We start from the raw sequence: 23,773 nt of genomic DNA on the forward strand, positions 1-23,773 counted from the left end.
ACATTCTCTTTCTCTGCAGGGCTGCGGCTGGCGTGGTGGATGCCGGCAGGACCTGCTGTTGGGGCTCAAACCTTCCAGCCCCCCGACTTAGTACACCTGCCTTCCCCCGACTTCCTCTAACTCTTGCCATTTCTCATGCCTCCGGTGGCTTCTTTGCTGCCCTGGCAGGTACCAGCCCTTCCTGCTTGCTGCTGCACAGCTTCCTTCCTTGTCTTCTACAGACCCTTCTAGAAAGATCACCTGCTCCGTGAGCTTGTCCCTGACCTCCCTCGTCACTTTGCACCTGCCCACCCCCACCCTCCTGGTCCTCTTCCCACTTTGATTGTTCTGCCCGCCACATGTGTTTACTCGTTTCGTTTTCTGTCCCCACCCCCGTCCCCCCAGCAGGAAAGTGCCAGGAGGGCAGCAGGCTTCCTGTGTCACTGCTGTGTGCACAGCGCCCAGCTGACACCTGTCACTTAGCTGGCCGGGGGCAGGCAGTGCCTGGGGGAGTCATTGCAGCTACCCTCGGGCAGCCGGTGCCTCAGCCCCCCTCCTGGCCGCCCCCACGTGACTCCCAGTGCAGCAGGCGCTCTGACCGGGTTCTGATCTGCGGGCAGAACAACAGCGCCCCGCCCCAGAGACCACACTCTCCACGGGCCTTTGTCTTTTTTGGCCTCAGCTCATCGGAAGCTTTAACCAGCAGAGCTTGGAGAGATCACCTCGCCTTCTGGTTATTTCAGCTGCTTTCAAGGCCCCCTCACGGGCTGCGTGGCCACGGCGAGGCCCCGGGGAGCCGGTCAGGTGACGGACTCCTGCTCTGGTTTTGGCACCGCCAGGCACAGAGCACATCTTCGGGTGGCCTCACCCCGTTCACTTCTCGCTCTTCTAGACAGCAGCCCACCTGTGGGCCACGCCGCTTCTATGCGTCTCTGTCTATAACCAAGCCGGGACCCGGAGGGAGGCCAGACTCGAGCAGACCCAGCAGTCCTGCTTTAAAACGGGGGTCATGGAAAAGAACGGGAGTCATTGCGAAGCTGATGGCAACTCCAGGTCACTGGACTGCGGCCCGAGGAGCCGGGAGCCGGGAGCCGGGGCAGGCTCCACACCGATGCTCCGCAAGGAGCCAGCCCGGCCAGTTCTGCTCCCACAGAGCAGATGGCGCCGAGGGGCCTTCCTCGGGGAGTTTGTTGAGTCAGGTGGTCAGGCGGCTTCCAGCCTGCGGAAGGAGGGGTGAAGGCTTTGTTGGCCGAAGACTCCCCCTTTCTTCCTCAGCCCACAGCAGTGTATCTTGTTTGCGTCCACGTTCTCTTCTGAGAAGGGGAGGGTGGTAAGGAAAAGTTGGGTCCAGCCAGTGTGGCTCAGTGGTTGAGCATCAACCCATGAACCAGGGTGTCACTGGTTCAATTCCTGGTCAGGGCACATGCCCAGTGAGGGGCGTGCAGGAGGCAGCCGGTCGGTGATGCTCCTCATTGATGTTTCTATCATTCCCTCTCCCCTCCTCTCTCTGAAATCAATAAAAAAATACTAAAAAGGGGAAAAAGGAAAAAGTGTCAGATAAGGCACTGAGCTTGGTCTCAGGTTGGATCTTTGAAAAATAACCCCGCCAGCTTTCCCGAGATACAATCGACAGATAAAAATTGTATAATATTTATGGTGTCCAACATGATGTTTTGATTGTGAAGTGATTGCCACAGTGAAGCTGATGAACACATCCATCCCCTCACGTATGACCATTTATTTATTTTTTCCGTGGTGAACACTTTTAAGATCTACTGTCTTAGCAAATTTCAAGTTTGCAATACGGTATTATTAACTGTAGTCCAGAAGTTATTCGTCCTGCATAGCTGAATGTTTGTAACCTTTGACCAGCTCTCCCCACTTCCCCAACCCCCGACCCCAGCCCCTGGCAAGCAGCATTCTACTCTCTGCTTCTGCGAGTTCCACTTCTTCAGATTCCACACGTTAGTGCGATCGTGCAGTGTTTGTCTTTCTGCGCCTGGCTTATTTCACGTGGCATGGTGTTTTCCAAGTTCACCAGGTTGTTGTAAATGACAGGCTTTCCTTCTTGTGAAAGGCTGAGTAATCCTGCGTTGTTTGTATGTGTTCTCTATGCAGCACATTTTCCTTACGTATTCACCCACCGATGGACACGTAGGTTGTCTTCACATCGTGGCTGTTGTGAAAAATGCTGCAGATATCTCTTCAAGAGACTGAATTCCTTCCCTTTGGATAAATACCCAGATGTGGGGTTCCTGGGTCCTACCGCCATTCTCTCTTTAATGTTTTGAGGGACCTCCATACTGTTTCCCAAAATGTCAGCTTGGATCTTTTTTTTTTTTTTTCCCTGCTGGGATCTTATAGTCTGTGGCTTAGAGTCCATCCTTAGAATGTCGTGTTTGCCTTTCATTGTAGTTTAGAGAAATAAAGGGGGAGAGGATTAACTGTCTCCCTGGAAGTGTGGGCCTGCAGGACACCGACGCAACAGAGCGCTGGCTACATTGGCTTATTTCCATTCTACAGAAATGTTAAGTATTTTGTGATTCTCTTTGAAAATCCTCAAAGGAATGTTTTATCGTGGAACAATTAAGCAAAAACCATCTATCTTTCCACCTTCATTTTAGCTTCTTTCTTAAGCGAATATTTTTTTTTTTAAGTCGTTCTGTGTGGGGTCCCTCTGAAATGGATTATCGACCAGGAGTGAGGCCACGCCAGCGTTCCAAGCTCAGTAGCTTCAAGCAGGAAAGCCTCCCGTGGTTGCTGCTCGTGGTCAGAAGCCAGTGGCATGGAGGCTGGGAGTCAACCAGCGGGCCCACGAGTGTTTGCTGGGCGCCCTCCTGGTGCCAGGGCTCGCTCTCCCAGAAAGGGAGACGTCCTTGGGGCCCCAAGATCAACAAATAGCAGTGGAATCCAATTGGCTTTGGAATAACAACTCTCCTTTTGGGGAAACAGACGGTTGCATTTCTGCACAATGGACTCATTGACCTCCAGGGGCCGCCTGTTTCCTTGGGCTTCCTTTTGACGGTTGAGTCTGTATCTGCCCATCCCTCTGAGTTTACCCCGGTCTCCCAGCGTCGACACATCTCCCGCTAGCGGCCCCATCCATTCGCGTCGGCCACGGGTCGGCTTCGCCAGCTGTGCGCTCCTTCCCCAGGCAGGATCGCATCGCGCCGTGTTAAATTTGGCGCTCCTTTCATCTTCTCCGGAGGTTGGGTGTCCAACTGAGCTTTTTACGTGGTCCAGAACTCAAGTCTCTCTCTCCTTACTAACTTCGTAAAGTTCCGGCTTTTAAGTGAACTCGGGGTGATGGGGTTTGGTCTTATGGTTCCCATTTGCAGCCCGTGTGGAACGCATCACCTTCCACCCCTGTCTTTCGGACCCGGACGTGTTTGTGTTTGTCCCCAGGAGCCGACTCTCCCCCAGTTGGGCTTGTTTCCTTCCGGGACCTGCTTCAGGGCGTTCTTCTTTCCTGGGCTGGTGAAGGGGTGACTCCGCCCAGCAGAAGCTTGGTCAAAGAACGGAACCCAGGCCACGGCCTGACCTCCTGAACCTGCTTTACTTTATTTATTTCTAAAATATTTTTTATTGATTTCAAGAGAGGAAGGGAAAGGGAGAGAGAGGTAGAAACATCCATGATGAGAGAGCATCAGTGATTGGCTGCCTCCTGCACACCCCTCACTGGGGACCGAGCCTGCAACCTGGGCGTGTGCCCTGACCGGGAATTGAACCATTGACCACCCGGTTCATCGATCGATACTCAACCACTGGGCCACATTGGCTGACTGAGGCTGCATTTTGAACTCCCCAGGTAATTGTATGTACATTGAAGTGTGAGACGCACAGGTTGAGTATATACCTTTAGATTTTCTTATTAAAAATGACATTGTCAAGATGTAAAAGGACAGTTTCATTAAGAAAAAAAAATTTCTACCATTTTATTATGAAACAATTTAAAAAGATACTGCAAACTTTACAGAGTCTACAATGAGCTCCCATAGTATCTCCACTTGGATTCTACCATGAACTTATTTCTTTACAGTTCCTTTTTCTCCCACTTAATTTCTGTCAAGATTTTAAAAAATATGTTTATGTTGATTTTAGAGACAGAGCAAGGGAAAGGGAGAGAAAGGTAGAAACATCGATGAGAGAGAAACATGTAACGGCTGCCTCCTGCAGGCCCCCTATTGGGGATCGAGCCCGCAGCCCTGGCATGTGCCCTGACCGGGAATCAAACCAGCAACCTCTGGGTGCACAGGGTGACACTCAACCAACTGAGCCACCCTGGCCGGGCATCTGTCAAGAATTTTGTATGGGATTGTTTGCAGCACAACTGTTAGAAAAGGTCATATCAGGGTCATACCCTTTCTTCTAGATTCCTCGGTGGGTTTGGTAACGTCACAGTCAGTGTGGGGATTTCTTGTGAATCAGAGAAGCCTGGTGGGTGGCAGTGGGGGAGCCCTGGGATCATGCAGAGTGGCGTGCTGGTCCTTGCCCCATCCAAACACCGGGCCTCGGCATCCTCGTGTATACAGTGAGTGGGTTGAGAGAGGTCACCTCTGATGTCGCTCCCACCCCTGTGATCATGGGCTCGTTGTAAATATTATCATCACTGTTTCTCAGGTGGAGAAACTGATGAGCCAGTGAAATATTCGATTAATAAGGAAAACATGTGCTGGCATGGAAAAGCGATTATTTCCTAGGCTACTGAGTCAAACACAGCTGCGCTGGCACTTTTCACTCTGTTTTCTTGTCGATTTTTGTTCTTTCAGGAAACCTCACAGAAACATGAAGCCCTCAGCCACCTGGAACTCAGAAACTCATTGGGGACCGACGGCGGCTTCTGGAAGGTCCAGGTGTTCTGCAGATGTGAGGTTGTGCCCCGCACTCAGCAGCTGGAGTCCCGACCAGATGCGAGACTTGTGCTTCGGCTCTGACATCCTGGGCACAGAGGGGTCACTTTCTAATCGGCCAAAGCTGCACACAGCCAGTCATCTTAGGGGAAAGCCACATTTGGGGGTGCAGCTTTCCTGACTCTCTTGAGTTAGGATTCTAGATGGGGGCCTCATTTCTGCAGCTCCCACCCTCCACGTAGGCACCACCACCACCACCATCCCCACCAGCACGTGGGGCGGGCCTCAGCATTCCCATCTTTACAGTGAGGGTGTTGTAGTATCTTCTTGCAAAACACCAACCTCCGGAGACTCCCTGCGTTGAGAGTGAGCAGAAGGGGACTCTCAGAGACGCCTCTCGTGGTGGCCCGCCGTCCTTCCATAGAACCGGAACCCGCCCCTTCCCACCATGGCCTGGCTTTTTCTAAAGGTTTTATTGGTGGGGGTGAGTTTCTTGGGATGTCTTTATCCTCTTGTGGATTTTTGCTTCAGTGGGGAAACAAGAGCCCAGAAACCAAATTTCGTGATCATTTTGGCAGATGACATGGGGTGGGGTGACCTGGGAGCAAACTGGGCAGAAACAAAGGACACTGCCAACCTTGATCAGATGGCCGCCGAAGGAATGAGGTGAGTTGAGGATGCTAAGTCCTAATCTATATATATAAAAGCCTAAGCGACCAAACAACCAGTCAACCAGTCACTATGATGCGCACCGACCACCAGGGGACAAATGCTCATTGCACAGGATCGGGCTCCTTCCTGTCTGGATCGGGCCTGCGGGGATTGGGCTCCCTCCTGTCTGGATCTGGCCTGCCGGCATCAGGCTGAAACTGGCTATCCAACATCCCCCCAGGGGTCCCAGATTGTGAGAGGGTGCAGGCCAGGCCAAGGGACCCCACCAGGATTCATGCACTGGGCCTCTAGTATATGTATAAAACTATATATATATATATTTCAGAGAGGGAGAGAGAGAGATAAAGGCATCAATGATGAGAGAGAATCATATAGGCTGCCTCCCGCATGTCCCCCACTAGGGATCGAGCCTGCAACCCGGGCATGTGCCCTGACCAGGATTTGAACCATGACTTCCTAGCCCATAGATCAACGCTCAACCACGGAGCCACGCTGGCTGGGAAGTCCACTTTTTGGATGTGTTACTTGCCTCTTTTGCGGGGAGGGGACAGCATAAAGCATTGAAAGAGCAATTAATGGGTCCATGTTGATTTAGTTATGTGATTGATTAATGTGGCATGAAGCCAGGACAGCCTCATGGAGAAATCCATCTATCCGTCCATCTGATAACATTCAGAATCTGTGTGTGTTAGGAAATCAGAATACCAAGGGGAACAAGATAAAAACCCTGGCCCTCGAGGTACTTATTGTCTGGACGTGGGGACAGGTTCAGTGGAAAGTAAGGATTAGGATCTAGTGCGTGAGTCTGGAGTTCCTGGGGAGGGGTTGGAACCCAGCCTGGGGGCTTGAGGGAGAAGGTGACCTTCGAAAACCAGAATCAGGGAGGCAGGGAAGGTAAGAGGACTGACTTGCGAGGTGACTACTTAGTAGGCACACGTACCCAGAGGGTCTGCACTGAACGGATGGAAGTGTTCATAAGTTTTTTGTCCAGATGCCTAGCCCCTCCCCACATCGCTCGAATTCAAGTATCAGCTTCCAACCCTTTCAGCCTTCTCCTCGGGCTGACCTTGATCCGACTGGCCGGCTCAGACCCTGTCTGCCCTGGGTTGCTCCTCTATCTTGCTCGGTGGGGCCGCTCCAGCTCGCTGGTGGGACAACGCGGGGGCATCTCCACAGAGCTTCAGCCACTTGCACCTGGGGCCGGGAGCTGCCCCCTGAGGTGTGCACCCTTGGGGTCCCGCGTGTGCTCTCACCTTTCCAGTCCATCCTCCTCATCTCAGCCAAGGTGACCTCTGTAGAAACACTCCTCTGCTTCCAGTCCTTCAGAGTGACCTTGTGTCCCTAAGGATAAAACCCAACTCCGCCCAGCAGCCTCCGAGGCCAGCGCGTGCTCCACGCTGGTCTGCAGGCCCCTCTGGCTGGCAGCTGTCCTCACCTATGAGATTAGTTCCCCCCGGTGCACTTCCCACTTCCTCTTTTGAATTAGTTTCTACTCACCGTTTGGTTCCAATTCCATGCGCGGTCGTCAGCAAAGCCGCTTGGATGCCTCAGGTGAGCTCTGCCATCGCCCCTGCAGCTCTCCGTGGCGATCGTCGAGTCACCTGAGCACCTGCATCAGGTTGAACAACGTCCGCCCCGCATTCAGGTCCACCCGGAACCTCAGAGCGTGGCCTTCTGTGACAACAGGGTCTTTGCAAATGTACATAAGGATTTTGACGACGTCATACAGGACTGAGGCCGGGTCCTAAATCCAATGACCAGTGTCTTTATAAGAAGAGAGGACACTGAGAGGCACACAGAGGTGGAGATGGGAAGATGGAGGCAGAGATTGCAGAGGTGCCCCTACAAGCCAAGAACACCCAGGGCTGCTGGCCACCACGGGGAGCTGGGAGCGAGGCTTGGATCAGAGTCTCCCTCTGAACTTCCAGAAGGAACCGATCTGGTAGACATGGGGACTTCAGACTTCTCACCTCCCGAGCTGGGAGAGACTAAGTTTGCCATTTTAAGCCGCCTAGCTTGTGGTCATTTGTCACGGCCGCCACAGGAAATTCATACACCTCGATCCTAGCTCTGGGCGTCAGGGAGAGAAGTGCCTTATCTATTCTTCCCCTTTAATTCTTAGCCTGTAGGCAATTCATAAATCTTTGTTCGTCAATAAATGGGCTTTAGGCATTCATAATGCCTCGAAATGTCACACCAAGCTTTCCACGTAGGGATTTCTTTTGGGGGAAGGAGTTAAACCATACCATTTACCAGATCGCCAGAGGAAAATGGGTTGCCAAAAGCTTGGGAACTTGTGCTTTTGGTGGCAGGTGGTTTTGTGGGGAAACTGATATGTGGGGGGTGGGGTGGGGCCTGGGCATTCTTAGGGGCTGTCCCCACCTGCACGCTCTCCTCCTGAGAAAGAGGGGCCTCAGGGACCAGAGAACAGAGTGTGGTGAGCCCTGCGAGCTCTTTCTCCCATGAATGGAAATGCTTTCTCCGTCTGAGCCTTGTGACGGGCCAGGCAGACAGCCCTCTGGCCCGAGGTCTTGGGCTTCTCACGTTGGGCTCTGTTGACAGGAAGGCGGGCTTCCTGTGCGGCCGAGGATTACTCTATCCCTGGCTGCTCCCCCTGCCGCTCATGCCAGGGGGGAACCAGGGCTCCCAGACCAGAACTCTTCTGGCCAAACTGGGTGACTTGAGAACGTAACTTTTCTATTGTCTTTTGTAGAGATTAGCGTGTTAGTTTCCTAGGACAGACTCCACAAATCACCACAAACGGGATGGCTTAAAGCAACGCCGTTTCATCCTCTCGCCGTTCCAGAGCCCAGAAGTCCTCCACCGAGGTGCCAGCAGGGCTGATCCTTCCAGAAGCTCTCAGGTGGGATCGGTCCCAGGCCTCTTCTAGTTTCTGGTGGGTGCGGGCGGCCCTTGGCCTTCCTGGTGTGTGGACACAGCACTCCATTCTCTGCCTTCGTTGTTGCATGGCGTTCTCCCTGTGCACGGCTGAGCTGAGCAGTGCTGGCGAACATTTGAAAGTTAAAAAAGGGTAGGATGGCCCTAGCTGGTTTGGCTCAGTGGATAGAGCATCAGACTGTGGATCGAAAGGTCCTGGGTTTGATTCTGGTCAAGGGCATGTACCTCGGTTGCAGGCTCCTCCCCGGCCCAGGCCCTGATCGGGGCTCCTGCAGGAAGCAACCAATCGATGTGTTTCTCTCACATCGATGTTTCTCTCTGTCTCCTCCTCTTCCCCCCCCCCCCAACCCTAAAAATCAATGGAAAAATATCCTCAGATGAGGATAAACAAAAACAAACAAACAAAAAGGATACAATAACCAGAAGAAAATCAAAATGTCAGAATTTAAGTGAAAACGCCAGGGACTTAGTAATTAACTACAACTTAACTGTTTCAAGCAGGTAGAAAAATGGCATGGCAAGGTAGGGAATGAAGTGCTCAGGCTGTGAGGATACGGACAGAAGCTTTCCCTGGCCTCTCTTCCAGCTCTCCAAGCGCCTGAGAAATGTGAAAATCGTCCAAGTCCTCAGGACAACCCAGTGAATGATCCTGATGGTTGAACGCTAGTTCAGTTCTTGTGGGCAGCGCGGCCAGGGAGGGTCACCTGATATGGAAAAGCCACTTATTTCTTGAACATTCTCAGGTTCAGGAGTAACCTGCGTAAGTCTCCTGGCGGGGGACTGGAGTCAGGCAGTGGCCTTCGGATATGCAGACTAAGGTTTGAGCACCTGAGCAGTCTTGATCCACAGGCGTCTGAGGGGAGAGAAAAAGGATGCCCGGTGACACAGAGAAGTGGTCCCAGCCAGCAGAGCCCAGATCTGCCCACTCACTGAAATTGTCCGCTGGGCTGGCACAGACGTGAGGTGGACGGTACGTTGTTAATACATTTCATAGGTGGATAGACTTGCACTAGAGCAGTGGTCGGCAAACTGCGGCTCGCGAGCCACATGCGGCTCTTTGGCCCCTTGAGTGTGGCTCTTCCACAAAATACCATGTGCGGGCGCGCACGTACAGTGCAATTGAAACTTCGTGGCCCATGCGCAGAAGTCGGTATTTTGTGGAAGAGCCACACTCAAGGGGCCAAAGAGCCCCATGTGGCTCGCGAGCCGCAGTTTGCCGACCACTGCACTAGAGTAACTCTGCGTTGGAATTCTCTCCCTTCCTGCGTCACCTCTTCTCCGCCAACAATTTAATCCGCCTTAAAGTCGGTGCTGTTGCTGAGACTCGTAGGCGGTGGCTGAGCTAGACGTCCGAGGGCAGTGTGCACCCCTGGGAGGTCAGGGGCTGTCAGGGGCTTAGGCCGTTTCTAAAAAGGGCCCCGGCAAGGAGTGAGATGAGCTGTCAGTTCAGCCAAACACCCGATTGGATTTCTGTTGTCAGCATTGGCTTTCGCAACTCTTCCTCCATCCCGTCACCTCTCAGGACTGCCTCAGCCCTCCGCCGCCCCTGGGGTTCGCAGCAACCTAAAGGAAGAGGAGAACCAGGCGGGCGTCCACAGCTGCAGGGGAGTGTAATGAGGTCTGGCGGACGCCGTGAGAGCTAGAACTTTCTGAAGGAGACCTACATCCGCAAGAAGAAGGCTCTTCCCCCACCATGGAATTCCCATCCAGCTCTGCCCCCCGACGCCCCCCCCCCCCCCCGTGGTAATTCAGATTCAGGGCTGAGGACCCTCATCAGGGAGACATCCTCTTGTCCTGTGACCATCATGAATTCTGAGATGGTTGCTTTGGGAGGTCCCAGCCCATCTTTTCCTTGTCGGCTCTCAGCGTCACAGGGCAGGCAGTTGTGCATCGTTGCCGTTGGGTAAGTAGGTCAAGGAGACACTGAAATCACGTCCTGCCCGCCTGGGGCAAGGTGAAGCCTATAGAAGTGGTACTGCGGGCTTTACCCTCGTGTCTGTTTCAGTAGATGGGGACGTACGGGCACACGATGATCTGGATGGCAGCTAATCTTAGAGAAAAGGAACTGAAATAGTAACCAGCGAGGCCTTGGCGCCAGCTTGCTTCACAACTGCAAGTTCAAAATAGCCTACCTAGTGGCTCTCATTCGTTTCGCTTCCAAGCCTCCCCACTACCTTCATTCAACGATGGGCCTCTACTAAGAGCAGGTCATGAGACAAGGCCAGAGACCCCAGCCAGCTCTGCCCTTCCAGGCTTGCAGTCCTCTGGCCCCAAAAGACGAGAAAACCAGCATTTGGAATGCAGAAGGTGATGTGCTGTCAGTGCAGGAATTGTGACGTGTGACCCACCCTTCATAACCCGAGTTTCCATCCTACAGGACGGAATTAGCACGTCATTTACACCTTGGTCACAGTCAAGAATGTCCATGCTGCCCGGCCAGCGTGGCTCGGTGGTTTAGTGTCGACCTATGAACTGGAGACCTCCTGGTCAAGGGCACAGGCCTGGGTTACGGGCTCGATCCCCAGTAGGGGGCGTGCAGGAGGCAGCCGATCAATGATTCTCTCATCATTGATGTTTCCATCTATCTCTCCCTCTCCCTTCCTCTCTGAAATCAATAATAATAATATAAAAAAGAATGTCCACGCTGGGATTCTCACCTTTTGGGTGATAAGAGCTAAATTCCTCGGAGCTACATCATATTGGAGATAGTGCTGTGGGACTGTAAGGAAAGAAAGGCCATTTCTCCACTGGGAAGCCACGACGTACTCAATAACGCTCATCTGTTAGGAGGCTGGGAAGTGCAAGGTCAGGTTGCTAGCACGGTCAGGTTGTGCTGAAGTGAGTGCTGAGACCTTCAAGATGAGTAGGCATCAGCCAGATGAAGGGAGAGGACAGAGTGTTGTAGGCAGAGGGAAAAGCATGAACGAAGACCCACAACTGAAAGGTGCCCATTCACTCAACAGATATTCCTAGGGCTCCCCCAGATACTGTCCTAGGTGCTGGGAATGTGTGAATGACCCAAACAATACGAGGCCCTCTCTCTCCTGGGGCTGGCTGGCATCGTAGTGGTTGACTATGGCTGGGACAGGGAGCGTGAGGCTGATCTAGTGGGCAGGTGGGTGGTGAAGGGCATCGTGTGCATGCTCAAGTGTTTGACCTTGATCCTGAAGTCAGCGGGCAGCCCTGAGCACTGAGGACATCGACCTGCATTTGAGATGGATTGTCCCAGCTTTCTAGGGGTGGTCCCCTCTGGTGGAGGGCAGGGGGCACATTGCAGGTGCCTCCAGGATTGCTTGGCTCAAGGTCATGGCAATGGGGAGAAGAAGTGTTGGTCTAGTGCAGTGGTCGGCAAATTCATCAGTCAACAGAGCCAAATATCAACAGTACAACGATTGAAATTTCTTTTGAGAGCCAAATTTTTTAAACTTTTAACTATATAGGTAGGTACATTGTTATTAACTTAATTCGGGTACTCCTAAGGCTTAGGAAGAGCCACACTCAAGGGGCCAAAGAGCCGCATGTGGCTCGCGAGCCGCAGTTTGCCGACCACGGGGCTAGGAGGCACTGAGATGCCTGTGTGTGCGTCTTGCTTTCATGTACCTTTTGTGTGTCCTTCCTTGAGTGTGCACGTGCACATATCCACAAGGCGAGCGCGAAGAAGAAAGGGGGAAAATGGCCAACGATCATACCAGGTTCAGCTGTCAGGAATCTTTTTTTGAAAAGATCAGGAGTATGAGTACCTGTGTATGAATGAATGAATGAACCAAACACACAAACTTTGCTATTTGCTGCCACATTTGCTTGTAGTTTGTGAAGGGCCTGCATGCTGGCTGTCCCAGTAATCCCACTGGACCTTCTGAAGGAAGGAAACCTGGGGGCCGAGGTGAGCTGGTCTAAGTCCTACTGTAGCTTTTTTTCTCGTTCTTACTTCCCACTCCTGTCCCTCTACCCACAGAGGCCGCAGCAAATTATTTTTTCAAACCTTTTTCCACCTCCAAGCCTTTAAATTATGAATGGGGCAAAGGCAGTGTTTATTCCAGTCACGTAGCAATTTAGAAAGTTGCCACAGAAGGTGTCATCATCTATTTTAAATTCCTTATAAACGAAGGCCGGACACGCTTAACTTTGCAACGTTATGTCTCTCCAGGGCTCTGGCGGTGGCATTTCCAGCGCTCACCTCCCCTGATTCTAATGCACGTAATTTATGCAGTGGCAAGCGGCTTTGGTTTCCGTCTGGCTGTGTCTTAATTTGAGCTGATTTTCCCGTTAACAGGCTGCTGTAATGTCTGGCTCCGTGATTCTAGCTTTGCTTTACAATGCATTTCCAGACTTTAATTAGGACCCCTGTTGGCGAACTGGCCTGGGCCTGCCCAGGTAGATCTGGGGGAAAACAAAAGAGGCTTTCCAAAAGGCAAGACCATTTCATTCCTTATTAATTAGTCCCTGCCAAACGGAGGCAGAGGTGGGAGGGGGGAAGGTGACAGGCAGGTCAGCTCAGAGGGCTGCGTGGGATGTGGTTAGGGTTTTATTTGCAAGGGGTGCAGTCAGGGTTCTCCAAAGACTTGGAAATAAAGGAAGTCAGATTGCTTCTGAGAGTTAAGCGGTGAGCTTGATCACACGGTGGGGCAGGAACTGCGCCCTGAAGACATCCGCTTAAGCGATTATGTGGAAAGTGGACTAACGCGTTTTTTCCAATCAAACGACACGGGCCTCTTCCTCTTCCAGTTTTGTTTGTTCGTCCACCGGATTTGGACAGAGCCCCTCCATCCCAGAAGGGCTGGAGTTGCAACTCTAGGTCCCATCCTTACAAAACCCCCAGACTGGGAAGGAGCTCGGAGCTCCATCTTGCTGTAGAAATGTGCTGCAGCTCTTTCCAAGCTGATGGCTTTACCATGGCCAAGGAGAGACTGCTCTCAGGAGAGTCACGGGAAACGGGCCAGCGGGGTCAGGGTCAGGATCGCCGTGTGTTTTTGGCACTGCCCAGGTGTATTCGCTTGGGCTGCTACAACAAATATGACAGGGCGGGGAGCTTAAACAATATGCATTTATTCTCTACATCAAGCATGTCAAACTCGTGGCCCATGGGCCACATGCCTTGTTTATTTGGCCCGTGTTAGCCTTTGAGTTTGACATGCTTGCTCTACAGTGTTGGAGGCTGGGAAATCCAAGGTCAGGTTGCCAGCGTGGCCAGGTTGTGCTGACGGCCTCCTTCCTGGATGGCAGATGGCCGACCCCTCATTGTGTCCTCACGTGGAGATAGAGAGAGCGCTCTGGTCTCCTCCTCTTATCAGGGCACTCATCCCATCCTGGGGGCCCCACCCTTATGACCTCCTCTAAACCTGATCATTTCCCAAAGGCCCGACCTCCAAAAACCATCACATTTTTAGGGATTTAACAGGCATATTTTGGGGGACACAAACATTCATCCTGTAGCACTAGGGGTGAAGACGTGGTGGTGAACAGCCTCTGAGCATCCCAGACCCACTGGCAAAGTTCAGTCCACTGTGGACAGAAGTCCCTTAAGCTTAGCAACTGCAGGACTTTTCTTTGATCCATTTGATGCCCTCAGTTAGTTAACTCCACACCCACCAAGGCAAACTTCGGAGTCTGGCTTCTTGTGCAGTTTGTGAGCAGGAAGAAAACATGGACCACTGACGCGCTGGTTCCTGTACCCATCCCCGGAGGTCAGCTGGGAAATGGGCGTTCTGGTCTCTCTCTCTCCGGCTCCCGTGGTTGTGTGGAAGTCAGTCAGGCTTTTGCGCTGACACCACCGAGGGTGGGTCTTGGGACCTCCTCAGCCTAAGGCCAGGGAGCGTGGGGACAGGGAACAGGCATCCGCAGCCCCACGGGGGTCCTGGGGATGGGCAGGTGGAGAAGGGGTGCAGGTACCACAGGAAGGGGTGGCTCTCATAAGGGCTTTGATGTCAGATGAATGTTTCCATTCAGACATGAAGAGGCTGCAGAAGTCAAGGCCAAGGCCCATCCTCCTGGGGGACAAGGGAAGACTGTGCGACAGTCTTCAGAGGATAGGTAGGCATTGGGGAGGGAGGGGAGGGGTAGAGCACCCTGGGCTGAGGTACGGCAGAGCCAAGGTGTTGAGCTAGAGAGTTGTGAGTGGGATGTGAGATGCTCCAGGATTCAGGGTCCTGTTGAGATGAGCATTGGGCCTATGTAAGTGATGTATTAGTTTCCTGCAGCTGCTATAACAAAGGATCACAAAAGGAGTGGCTTAAAACAACAGAAATTTATTCTCACAGTTCTGGAAGCTAGAAGTTAAAAATCAAGGTGTTGGCAGTTACGCTCTCTCAGAAACTCCAGCGGAGGTTCCTTCCTGCCTCTTCCAGCTTCTGGTAGCCCCAGGCATTCCTTAGCCTGAGGCAGTATAACTCCAGTCCTGGCCTCTGTCCTCACAGGGCCCCCTTCCCTCTGTGTGTCTCTGTTTGCATGTGGCATTCTCCTCACTGTCTCTCTCTCCTTTTAAACACAGCAGTTATATTGGGTTAAGGACTCACCTGTAGAGAGCGCCTGGGAAGGCACATGAGCTAATTGTCGACTGAGTCCAGTGGTGTCAGCAGAGCCACGTCCTGGAAACATACTGTGCCAGAGGCAGGTATGTTGTCAGCCTGACCCTTAGTCAGGTGCCAGGGGGTGGGTTTCATGATCTAAGTTCAGCCAGGCGCAAGGAACGGACGTAATTATCTGGGCTCAGCCAGGAGTGACAATTACAAAGAAGCCACAAGAATGAAGAATTACAGCTTGATCTTTAACCGTGATTTCACATAATTTCCTTCGTCTTAAACTCTAGTAAAACTTCCTGGAATCATGCTGTATATAATAAACGCGCTGCACCAGCTCTGGGTCACTGTCTCTCCATCAGAGGGCAGCTGTCCCACCCGGTCCCAGCTTTCCCTACTGTCTCTGTGTCTGTCTCTTTTTTTTTCCTTTTCTCAGTCTGCAGCAGCCCCTACTCAGGAATTCATCCGCTCTCTAGCCATGCTGGTTGCGGTAGAGAGGAAACTTATACTCACCCTACTCCACTGTTACCTCAACTTAACTAATTATCTCTGCAATGACTATCTTAATAATAGACAGACATTAAGTTTAGTCATGTTCCTTGAGGACAGGAAAATGGCTAGACTGTACATGTTTCTTCATGGTGTCTGACGGAGGGCTGGGCATGTGATAGTGTATAGTGGGTACAGTTAGCTCTTGTTATTGGTGGTAGTTATGTTCTACAAGGTCTCTGTGAACACTGAATTATTGGATAATTATTTTTTTCTTTTTTTTTTAGTTTTATTAAAAAGTGCATTTTGATTAATTTACGATCTAGGTAAGCTGTTAAGATATCTGTATACTCTCTGGAATAATAACTTTACAAAGATTTAAACCAAACCAAATTTTAAAAGCCTTTTTATTTCCTTTACCATTATTGTTTTACAATACAAATATCACCTTGTGAATACACACACAAAAAAAACAACCCTACGGAAGATAATTCTGCCACACGTAAAATACAGAATGGATATATATAATTCTTCATTCTTAAAAAACTATTTTGTTCTCCACATTGGCAAGTATAGAATAGAATACTTCCCCAAACATCCTTTTGTTAGGAGCAAAACTTAGAATTACATGCAGTTTCTGCACAAATATATTTTAAAGAAATAGATCTCTTTTTTGTTGTTCACCAACAAAATTGTCATGAGAGTATGGATAACTAATTTATCGCTTTCAAGTTTTAGTTAAGTGATCATTTTCAAAACTCGCTTTTAAAAAAAGAAGTATTCATGGCTGTTTTCACTGTAGAGTTAAAATTGAACCACCAAATAGGTAAAATAGTGTAAGTGGGCCATGTCATTGCCACAGGCTCACAATATGAGAGCCGGCTCTGACTTTCTGATTACCCGTTCCCCCCTCCCCCCAGTCTGTAATTCAGAGCAACTGAAAAGCCATAAGCAGTCTTCTGATTTAATTTAGCTATAAATGCAAAATTTAGTAGTGTATACATACATTTATATTTTCATGGAATACTTTAAATAAAAACATTTTTTTAAGATTGCCTACTGACCATACAATCAAGACAAGAAAGGCACTAGAAACATAGACAAATTTCTCTCCCAAGAAGCATTTTTAAATTTTAACTCTCTTCTCTTTGACATGTAAAAATCTTGAAATTTGGTTTTCATAACATCATTTGAAAAATAAAGTTAGGAAATACTTAGAAAATCACTTTATAACAGAATCTTTTTTTTTTTTTTGCACTTTTTGACACATTGTCTCTGCTGATTTTACAAAACCCAAAGTTACTAAACCTTTCTGTGTCTGTCATTTTTGACTATCGGTGCAACAGGTAGAAAGATTTCAGAATCAGACCCCATTCAGGTACTTAGAAACCTTCACAGAGACATTTGCTAGAAAATGGCTTACAGCCCAATCTTTGGGGCAAGAGATATGAAAAGTATGTTTTCCCAAGAAAAATAATACACTTTATTTCCAGATGTGACTGGAAAAAACAGAACTTAGGATACAAAAGCTTACATTTATGCTGTTGCATCATATACAAAGGAACATGGTGGTTGTGGGTTATGTAAATCCCAGGCTTCTGAACAGGAACTGTGTACAGTGCATGATAAGTTAGATTTTCTTTATTGTTGTCCAACGCAGGTCCTTTGGAGAGAAAAAGAAGGTCACAGTGCTGACCAGGTAACTCAATAGGTTAAGTCAAGGTAACCGTTGAAAGATAGTGGGATTAGGGAGGTGTTTATTCTATGGCGTCTTCTCTCGTGGAGTTCTTAGCACTTCGGACAGGTCCTCGTTCCCCCGCTTTGCACAGCTGTTATGTGTCATTCACCAACCGGCTGTATTTAACTGGCCTACTGAGGTGGACTGCTGGCCAAGGGAAGGGCCAATGGTAAGATCGAGGTACAATTCCTTGGACATTCTTTTCAAAGTACTGAAATGGCTTGTACCACCACACCCGGGCCAAGCGGTTCATCTGGGAAGCTTCTTTGAGCACTTGCTGATTGGCCATAGTGTGGTACCACCAGAAGAGCCTTGTAGTGATGTAATATGCCACCACCACGTCCACAGTGTAGTGGTCATGCGCTAAGAGAATACAGAAGATTCCAACTACGCTGAGAAGCCAGCCAATCCAGTGATACCACCAGAGTCGTCGAGGGGAATACTCTTTGATAAATAAGGAGGTGAGCGTGAGCATGACCGTGTGGCCGCTGTACAGATAGTCCCCACACATGTTGTGAGAGCCAGTGATGGACAGGCCACCGCCAGCAATGAGCTTCATTATTCTCCGCAGTTGGGCTTCCCAGTCTCCAAAAAGCTTCGGAGAGCAGTTGAAATGCATACCAGGTACTGGGAGTGTAGTTACATACATTGTAATACACCGATACAGGTACAGCGTGCCAACTATGCAGAAAAATCTTCTGCTAATAATAGACTTGTATTTTAAGAGCAGCCACTGAACTAACCAGAGTCCTACAAGGATCATGCCGTTAATTTCACAAATAGAAAAGGCCCACTGCACCCGGTTAAAATGGTCAAAAAACGTGTCCGGTAGTGGAGGCTGCACCTCCTTAGGAGGTACTCGTTCATGGACGACCGAGATCATCACTGTGGTGAGAACAAAACAGCAAAGTGCATAAAGAAAGGCCTGAAGAGTCTTGCCCCACTCCATGGGGTACTGGGAGCGCTCCAGTTCCAGCATGGGGATCTTTATCATCTCCTTCCTATACCCATTTGGCATCCCGTTGGGTTTGACCTTGATGCTGAATCTGCCGTCAGGGGTGGGGACGTCTGTGCCAATGCTGAGGTGCCCGTTGGCATGGCCGTTCTTGTGTACTTCCATGTGGTGCTCCATTTTCAAGGTCTCTATCATGTCCAAGAGCCGCTGCCCGTTGTCGGAGGAGACTCGGCACGAGGGGGGTTTTGTGAAATCCTCTTGGGTCAGGTTGATCAAGTCCCGGCCCGTGAAATGTTCCAGAGGCTCACAGTATTCTGGCATAGCATTCTCCAGCAGCCAGTCTGTCACCTTTTTGGGTGACCAATATAACTCTTCCTTCATTGTACTGGCAGACAACAAGCAGTCCCCTGCTTGCTCTCAGCAGGTCAGCAGTCCGAGTTTTTCCGGAGCAGGATGCTGGCCCTCGAAGGCGTGCTCATCCTGTCAGGCCTCATGACAGGGACTTGGGTAGCAAAGTGGTTAGGGCAGTTTTTAAACACCTCATGTAGCTGTCCAGGGTTCTTGAGTACCCGAGCACTTGTTCACCTCATTTTTCAACAAGATTCTTCCTTGGGCTCTCCAGGCTGGAGGCAAAGTCTCCTGCAAGTTCCCGGGGCACCAAGTTCCCACGCCGCTCCCGCACGCCGGTGCCTGCCGGGGCGCAGGCAGAGCGGCGAAGGCGGTCCGAGGCGCGCCGACCCCGGCCCCTGCTCCCGGGCGCGCCCGCGCCTCTGCCTGGCCCGTGGAGCCGCAGGGTAATTATTGAATTATGAAGAAACCCGAGCCATTGCTTCTAGGGGAAATACAGGGCTAGGTTCCTATGTGCCTCTGGCCGCATTTTCATCAACTAATCAGTACAGAATCTTGTTTTGTGTGTGTTTCTGTTTAAAGGCAGCTTTTTAAATATATATTTTTGATTCATTAGCATTGAACTCACAGCCCACAGCAATAGAACTCATTCCTGAATGAAGCTTATAGAACATGTATATTTTCCCGTAAGGCATATCACAGCCTTCATGAGCTTAGGACCACTGGCCAGCACTTCAGCCCTCTGCTCGAGGGCCATTTCAAACAGCAAAATCAGCAACAAGAAGAGCAAAAATGCAAAAACCAGGATACCAACCAGACTCTGAAAAGGAGGACACTTGCTTACAGGATGAGAGCTGACTTCAGCTGGGCCTGTGCACGTCGGGTGGCTGAGATTTTCCAAAGGTCTGCATGTGACTCTGTATAACCGAGTGAGAGCCATGGAGTATTGATTTTGGGGGTACAAATACCTTAAGAAATATGGAATCTATGTGTATAGATATAAAAGCCAGGCGACCTAACGGCGGAACAACCAGAACGGCCGATGGCTATGACGCTCACTGTGGCGGCCAACCTCCCGATCAGGGGCAGGGCCGGCCAGCCAGCCCGTGGCCCCTCCCCCTGCCAGCCCCGCCCCTGATCGGTCCCCCGCACCCCGATCACTGAAGTGTGACCTTCAGTGATTCTAAGTACGTAAATGCTCTCCAGCCTTCATAGGCCAGGAACCTGTTCAGGTCTGGACCGTCAGCCAGGTGTCCTGGAGAGGTGCCCAGCACAACCACCATCTTCCTGCGTTCTCTCTCCACTGCTTCCTACCGAAGAGGGCGGCCACATCACACCACGGCCTCTCTTTAGAGCAGTGGTTCTCAACCTTCTGGCCCTTTAAATACAGTTCCTCATGTGGTAACCCAACCACAAAATTATTTTCGTCGCTACTTCATAACTGTCATGTTGCTACTGTTATAAATCGTCATGTAAATACCTGATATGCAGGATGGTCTTAGGCGACCCCTGTGAAAGGGTCGTTCGACCGCCAAAGGGATTGCGACCCACAGGTTGAGAACCGCTGCTTTAGAGGGTTTGTCAGCAGGGAACTAAACCACGTTACCTGTGTAGGGAGAGGCATAGAAACAGAAGCTGTAAGTGTCCCTGTCACTAAAGCGCCTTTGAAGCTTCAACTCATCCGAAAGCCAACAGCAAACGTGTATACACCCTGCAAAGATTTTTGACACTAATAACTACCCCCAGCCGGCCCCGCCCCCGATCGGCCCCCCCTCATCCCAATCAGGGGCAGGGCCAGCCAGCCAACTGCCTGCGGCCCCTCCCCACAGCCAGCCCCACCCCTGATCACTGCCCCCACTCTGATCAGGGGCAGGCAGCCCGACCCCACCTGTGCACAAATTCATGCACCGGGCCTCTAGTCTTTGGATAAAGAGGATCCACTAAATGTGTTGGATTGTATCAATTGGAATGACCTGTGTGACCTTGGGTTAGTCACCTTACCTCTCTGGGCTTCCTTTTCTTTACTTGTTCTACTGGGCGAGCTTTTTCCCAGCCCTGGAATCCCCAGAACAGAGCGGGAGTTGACTTTTCTCTTGGCCTGGCTTTCTGTGGTTGGAGAGATCTCGATCACTTTCCTTTCCGTGCAGGTTTGTGGATTTCCACGCAGCTGCTTCCACCTGTTCACCCTCCCGGGCCGCCCTGCTCACCGGCCGGCTGGGCCTGCGCAACGGAGTCACACACAACTTTGCAGTCACCTCTGTGGGGGGCCTTCCGCTCAACGAGACCACCTTGGCCGAGGTGCTGCAGCAGGCCGGCTACGTCACCGGGATGATCGGTAACATGGGTGCCCCACAGCCCAGCCCCCCCCCCCCCACTGTATTTACAGTCAAACCTGCGTTCTCAGATGTCTCCTATCTCGAACAATTCGCTTCTCAACCCAACAACCCTTTCGTGCTGATATCTTATGATCAGTCACATGTCTTTCCGGTGACAAAGGTGAGAATGCAGGAGTATGAGTCAGCTTACCACTAAACCTCATGTTGTTAACACCTCAGGAAACCGTGCTGTGAATATTTGTGTGTGTTTTTGCTTTCGTTGCTGCTTATTACTTTACATTTTCATTTTTTACTATACATTTCATTTCCGTTTTGTTGACTTTTCATTTATTTCCATGTACAGTTCATGTCCTTTTTGTTTTCAAAGTGCTTATTTATAGATTAAACATTAGGCATGTACTGTATATGAGAAAGATTAAAGCAGAGGCTCATTGGGGCGTCTGGAACGGGTTAATTCAGTTACATTATTTCTAATGGGGAAAACGTGATTCGGTTTTCGAGCAGCCTTCCCAAAATCTGAGAACCGAGGTTCCACTGCACTGGGCTGGCTGCTTCGCCGCTGCGTAGCCCTAACACACCGCCGCCGCCTCTGCTCCTGTCTGCTTTTTTGTTAATTTCTTGCTGTATCAGCTAGGAATGCTTTCGGCTGTAAGTAATTGGGAAGACCTGACAGTGGGCTAAAGGGAATCTGAGCTGTTTTCCTCTCATTCTGATAAGCGTAGAGGTAAGTGATTGCTTCTGTCGGCTCAGCCACTCAGGGAAACCATTTCTGCTCTGCTGTCCTTACTGTGTTGGCGTTTGTCCTCCTGCATGTTGCCTCTTGGTTGCCGTACTGCGGCCTCAGACCATTCGCCATCATTTGGCTTCAAGGAAGGAAAAAGAGAGGGGGCAGTGCTAGCCCACTTGTTCCCTTTTATCAGGAACACAATCTTTGCACCTTATTGGCCTGAGCCGGGTCACATGGTCACTCTTCGTTGCAAGGAAATCTGGGAAATGGAGGGTCAGGGTTATAACGGGTGATTGGGCCTCAGGCACAGGCTCCCAACCCCAGGTTCCCGAAACCACAGTTCTGTGAGCGGGATGAGTGGGGACATGGGCGTAGGGCTGGCCAACAGCAGCGTCTGCCACACTGACCACCAGCTTGCTCTCCTTCCTAACTAAGCACCTCTTACTTAGTCTTCACTTTGTGCCAGGCACTGGGCCAAGTGTTTATTTGCTCCACGCGAGGTCGTGCCCTGGGTATGGCTTGCCCCACTGTCCAGGGAGGAAGCTGCGGTTCAGGCAGGTGTGGGGACTTGTTCAGCGCTGCCTGGCCCGGAGGGGCAGATGAGACAGGTGTGTCTGGTCCAACTCGTTCTCGTGCTTTGCTTCACCGCTGGTCTCTCCTCCGGGGCCGAGGCAACCCAGCCGTCCGCATCCTCCTCAGGCTGCCGGTGCTTCTTATTCCGCCTCTCCAAGAGCTGGGTCCTGTGGGAATCCTGCCTCCTGCCCCCGGCGTGAAGTAGGAGGGACGGGTGCTGGCAAGCGGGCCGCAGTGAGGGTCCACAGTTCAGATCTTTGAGCCACGTTCATTTCCGGCCCCTTTGCCAGTGAGTGATTTCCCCGGGCTCTTTACTCAGAGCAGAATGAGCAGGTCAGAGAGGTCCAGCATTATCGGAGCTCTGGGCTTGCATCACCAGCCCCCCTCCCCCCCCACCCCAGACCTTAGGCATCGACAAAGCGAGGAGTTTCGTCGTTGGCAGCTGGGTAGGTGTCTGTGCACTTGAACCGCAGTGGGGAGGCCATTTCCTGCTCATGGTTTCCTGCTCATGCTCTACAGCAGCGGTTCTCAACCTGTGGGTCGCCACCCCTTTGGCGGTCCAACGACCCTTTCACAGGGGTCGCCTAAGACCATCCTGCATATCAGATAATTACATTACGATTTATCACAGTAGCCACATTACAGTTATGAAGTAGCAACGAAAATAATTTTATGGTTGGGTCACAACATGAGGAACTGTATTTAAAGGGCCAGAAGGTTGAGAACCACTGCTTCCAGGCTGTGGCGTTGGCCAGAAAAGATGATGCAACCAGGCGAGACCCAGGCGTCTCTGAGACTGTGTGGCATGCACCTGCACCCTTGGCAGGGCCCCAGCCCAGGAGGGCAGGGGGGCGGGTGCAGCTGGCTATGGGGGGGTTGCTGTGGGCACTGGAACCTCGGCCTGCTGGCTTCGCTGGGCTCCCAGGAACGGCTTGTCTCCCCGTTTCACTGTGTTCTCCTGTGGAGATGCTGAGTCACCCTTGCTCGCTTTCTGTCTCCCTGCAGACTCCCTCTGGGTCCCACAGAGCAGGGCTTGGCTTTGGCACTGTGTTTGCAGCCTCATCAACTTTGCAGGCCACAAATCTGGCCTTGCAGCCGGAACCCAGTAAAGGGAAACGCTGGTGGAGAACTGAGAGTGTGATCAGCTCCCCGAGGGGCTGGGGCCCCCACGAGATGCCTCTGAAAGTCTCTTTCTCGTTTCCCTGCAGGCAAATGGCACCTTGGGCATCACAGCTCTTATCACCCCAACTTCCGTGGTAAGAACTCTTTGGGGGCTTGTTACCTGGGAAACAGGAGATAAGGACCTCTGTGTAAAAGGACTGGAATAACCTTTAAGCTATCCTGCTCCTGAGTTAGGATATCTTCGTTCACAGTGTCCCTTGGGTGTATTTGGGGTGCCTGGGCTCCCCTCGATCTCACATCCTCCTCCCTGTCCCCTCTCCTTGGTTCCTGCCTGCCCCCTGGCTCCCCATCGCGAGCCCCGCTCTTCTCCCTGACCTGGTTCCTCGCGTCTCAGGGGACATGGCTGATGTGAGGTCCAGACCCATCTAGTGTGGTAAGAAGTAAAAATTGTCCGATAGGGTCACCAAAGCAGGGATTGGCCCATTGGGACTTGGGGGAGAAGTAGAGAAATCCCGTGGGAAACTTCACACTAAACTGGGGTTGGAGAAGAGACAGGATGAGGAAGGATCTC

General features: G+C 51.2%; 2 protein-coding genes across 9 annotated transcripts in view; one reads left to right on the top strand and one right to left on the bottom strand.

Annotated features, from left to right (window-relative positions):
* ARSG (arylsulfatase G) overlaps positions 1–23,773 on the top strand; it is a 98,126-nt gene that overhangs the window by 39,753 nt on the left and 34,600 nt on the right. For 7 of the 8 annotated variants that reach the window (XR_009449231.1, XM_059670089.1, XM_059670088.1 and 4 more), the window contains exons 2-4: positions 4,749–5,495; positions 20,592–20,779; positions 23,289–23,336. Coding sequence is in view for 7 of the 8 variants with exons in the window: in XM_059670089.1 (XP_059526072.1) it covers positions 5,278–5,495; positions 20,592–20,779; positions 23,289–23,336 (454 nt within the window). In the remaining variant the exon portion in view is untranslated. Of the gene's footprint in view, positions 1–4,748; positions 5,496–14,307; positions 14,430–20,591; positions 20,780–23,288; positions 23,337–23,773 lie in introns of those variants that run through there. The other variant, XM_059670090.1, reaches the window with a different exon arrangement.
* Positions 16,622–18,881, bottom strand: LOC132218618 (phosphatidylcholine:ceramide cholinephosphotransferase 1-like). The gene has a single exon (XM_059670082.1). The coding sequence runs from the start codon at positions 18,475–18,477 to the stop codon at positions 17,236–17,238; it is 1,242 nt and encodes a 413-aa protein (XP_059526065.1). The 5' UTR covers positions 18,478–18,881; the 3' UTR covers positions 16,622–17,235.

Source organism: Myotis daubentonii, chromosome 16, assembly GCF_963259705.1.
Source record: "Myotis daubentonii chromosome 16, mMyoDau2.1, whole genome shotgun sequence".
Taxonomy (NCBI): Eukaryota; Metazoa; Chordata; class Mammalia; order Chiroptera; family Vespertilionidae; genus Myotis; species Myotis daubentonii.